Genomic DNA, 1,914 nt, shown 5'->3' on the forward strand with positions numbered 1-1,914 from the left:
GGGAGGAGGCCCAGAGGAAGACCCAGGACACGCTGGAGGGACTGGGAACGCCTTGGGATTCCCCCGGAGGAGCTGGACCAAGTGGCTGGGGAGAGGGAAGTCTGGGTCTCCCTGCTTAGGCTGCTGCCCCCGCGACCCAACCCCGGATAAGAGGAAGAGGATGGATGGATGGATGGATGGATGGATGGGTATTAAAGGAGCAAACAAGGGAACTCCTTGTGCATCACAACTAAAGTTACTTTGTCACCCGTTCTTTGGACACTGTCAGTCGGCTGCTAACCCTAACCCTGCAGCAACGAGGTCTTAAAACGACTTCTTTCCTGTTCCAGCACACATCGAGGAGCCTGGTAGATCTCAGAGGTGCAGCTGGGAGGAAGAACGTAAAGCGAGCAACTGATGTGCCTGAACTGCTGCTTTTTAAGTGTCTCCATCTGCCAGAATTCATGGCGTACAGTCAGAAAAGATGGATGCAGCTCTTCACTGATAACAGGAAATATGGAAAACAAGTAGGTCTGTTTAATTTAAAGAGAAGTCTGTGAGTTGATTGTAAAACATCTGCTGTGACTTTATTAAATCCTTCCTGTTTATCCACGAGGAAAATCTTCATCTTGTGTTTTAAAAATTGTGAGCTGTTTTATTATATTTGGCTGTTAACTGATCGTGGTCTTATAATTTAGCCTTAACCACGGAGCAAAGCTGCGACACGTCTTTTTTTAAGCTCGGCTGGTGTTAAAATGGAATGAGTTTCTATTTCAAATTTAAAGCCAATAAAAAGAGGGACAAATATCGTCTTCGTATGTTTTCAGTTATACAGCTGCTTGTGTTAGTCTGTGATTTCTTTAGTTTTTCTAATTTATGTTTCTTTTTTAAACAGTAACCGTGTCATTTTAAATCTTATAAACAAAAAGGAAAAGAAAATACCATTCTTAAAAATAAATAAATCCAATTGCACAAGCCTAATGTTCATGATTTAAAAAAATAATCTGCTGGACTGAAAATTCAACGTCCCATCTTTGACACTGAAACTCATCGTTTAGAAGTTCTTTAAGATTCTTTCCTCTGCTTCCTTCAGAACCTGAAGTCGGTGTTTCGTCCCATTCTAACAGCACAGATGTGTTCGGACTTACACGCGAAGTTGACGATGTCGTTGTACAGCTGGTATGTGAGCAGAGGCTCAGGTAGTTCCCTCAGGAACGTCTTCAGAATCACAGCAGCCAAGTGGACGTCTTCCATCTCTCTGAAACCCACAGTCTCACCTGAACAACAGGCGAAGAGATTAACTGCAGCAGCTCATCTCGAAAAAGAAAAGAAACCTCCTGGAAAACATGCAAGGTCATTTTCTACACAGACTCTGATCCATTTACAGATTTAAAAACTATTTTCATACATTAGTCCAGTTGTACAAACAGTTTTCTTTGGTGTATTTTTGAGTACAAACCAGTTTTCCAACAATAATATTTTACAGCAAATTAGATTTTCTGGTGTTGGACATGTTTTTACTTTGAAGTAGTGCTGGGCGATATAACGATCCATATCGTGGGGACGATAGAAAAGTGTCTATCATGATATATTTTCTTCTATCGTTTCTATCATAATTGTATCAATGATTCATGTAAATATTTCATAACGTAGGCTACGACGAATGTATTAGTGTTGTCACTTTGCATACATTCAGTTTATAGAAGTGATAAATAAGAGGAAAAAATAACTATTTTGCGAAGAACCTCCGTTTTGTGACATGACGCTGCTTTACGTGTGGGTTGTCGACATGCTTTACGGCAGCGGCTTTCTGTGCGGCGCCGTGTTTTCACCATAAGTGCTGAAAGATGGAGACGCAGGAAGTATCAAACCCGGGGTCGCAACAAGTAGAGACAGCTAGCAGGCAGCCCAAGAAGAAAGACTTTTACCAAAACC

General features: G+C 41.5%; 1 protein-coding gene across 1 annotated transcript in view; it reads right to left on the minus strand.

The window, feature by feature from the left end:
* arhgap1 (Rho GTPase activating protein 1) overlaps positions 1-1,914 on the minus strand; it is a 17,529-nt gene that overhangs the window by 3,751 nt on the left and 11,864 nt on the right. Inside the window, exon 11 of the mRNA XM_017426379.2 lies at positions 1,128-1,256. Coding sequence (XP_017281868.1) covers positions 1,128-1,256 — 129 coding nt within the window. The remainder of the gene's footprint in view (positions 1-1,127; positions 1,257-1,914) is intronic.

Source organism: Kryptolebias marmoratus, linkage group LG1, assembly GCF_001649575.2.
Source record: "Kryptolebias marmoratus isolate JLee-2015 linkage group LG1, ASM164957v2, whole genome shotgun sequence".
In the NCBI taxonomy this organism is placed as follows: domain Eukaryota; kingdom Metazoa; phylum Chordata; class Actinopteri; order Cyprinodontiformes; family Rivulidae; genus Kryptolebias; species Kryptolebias marmoratus.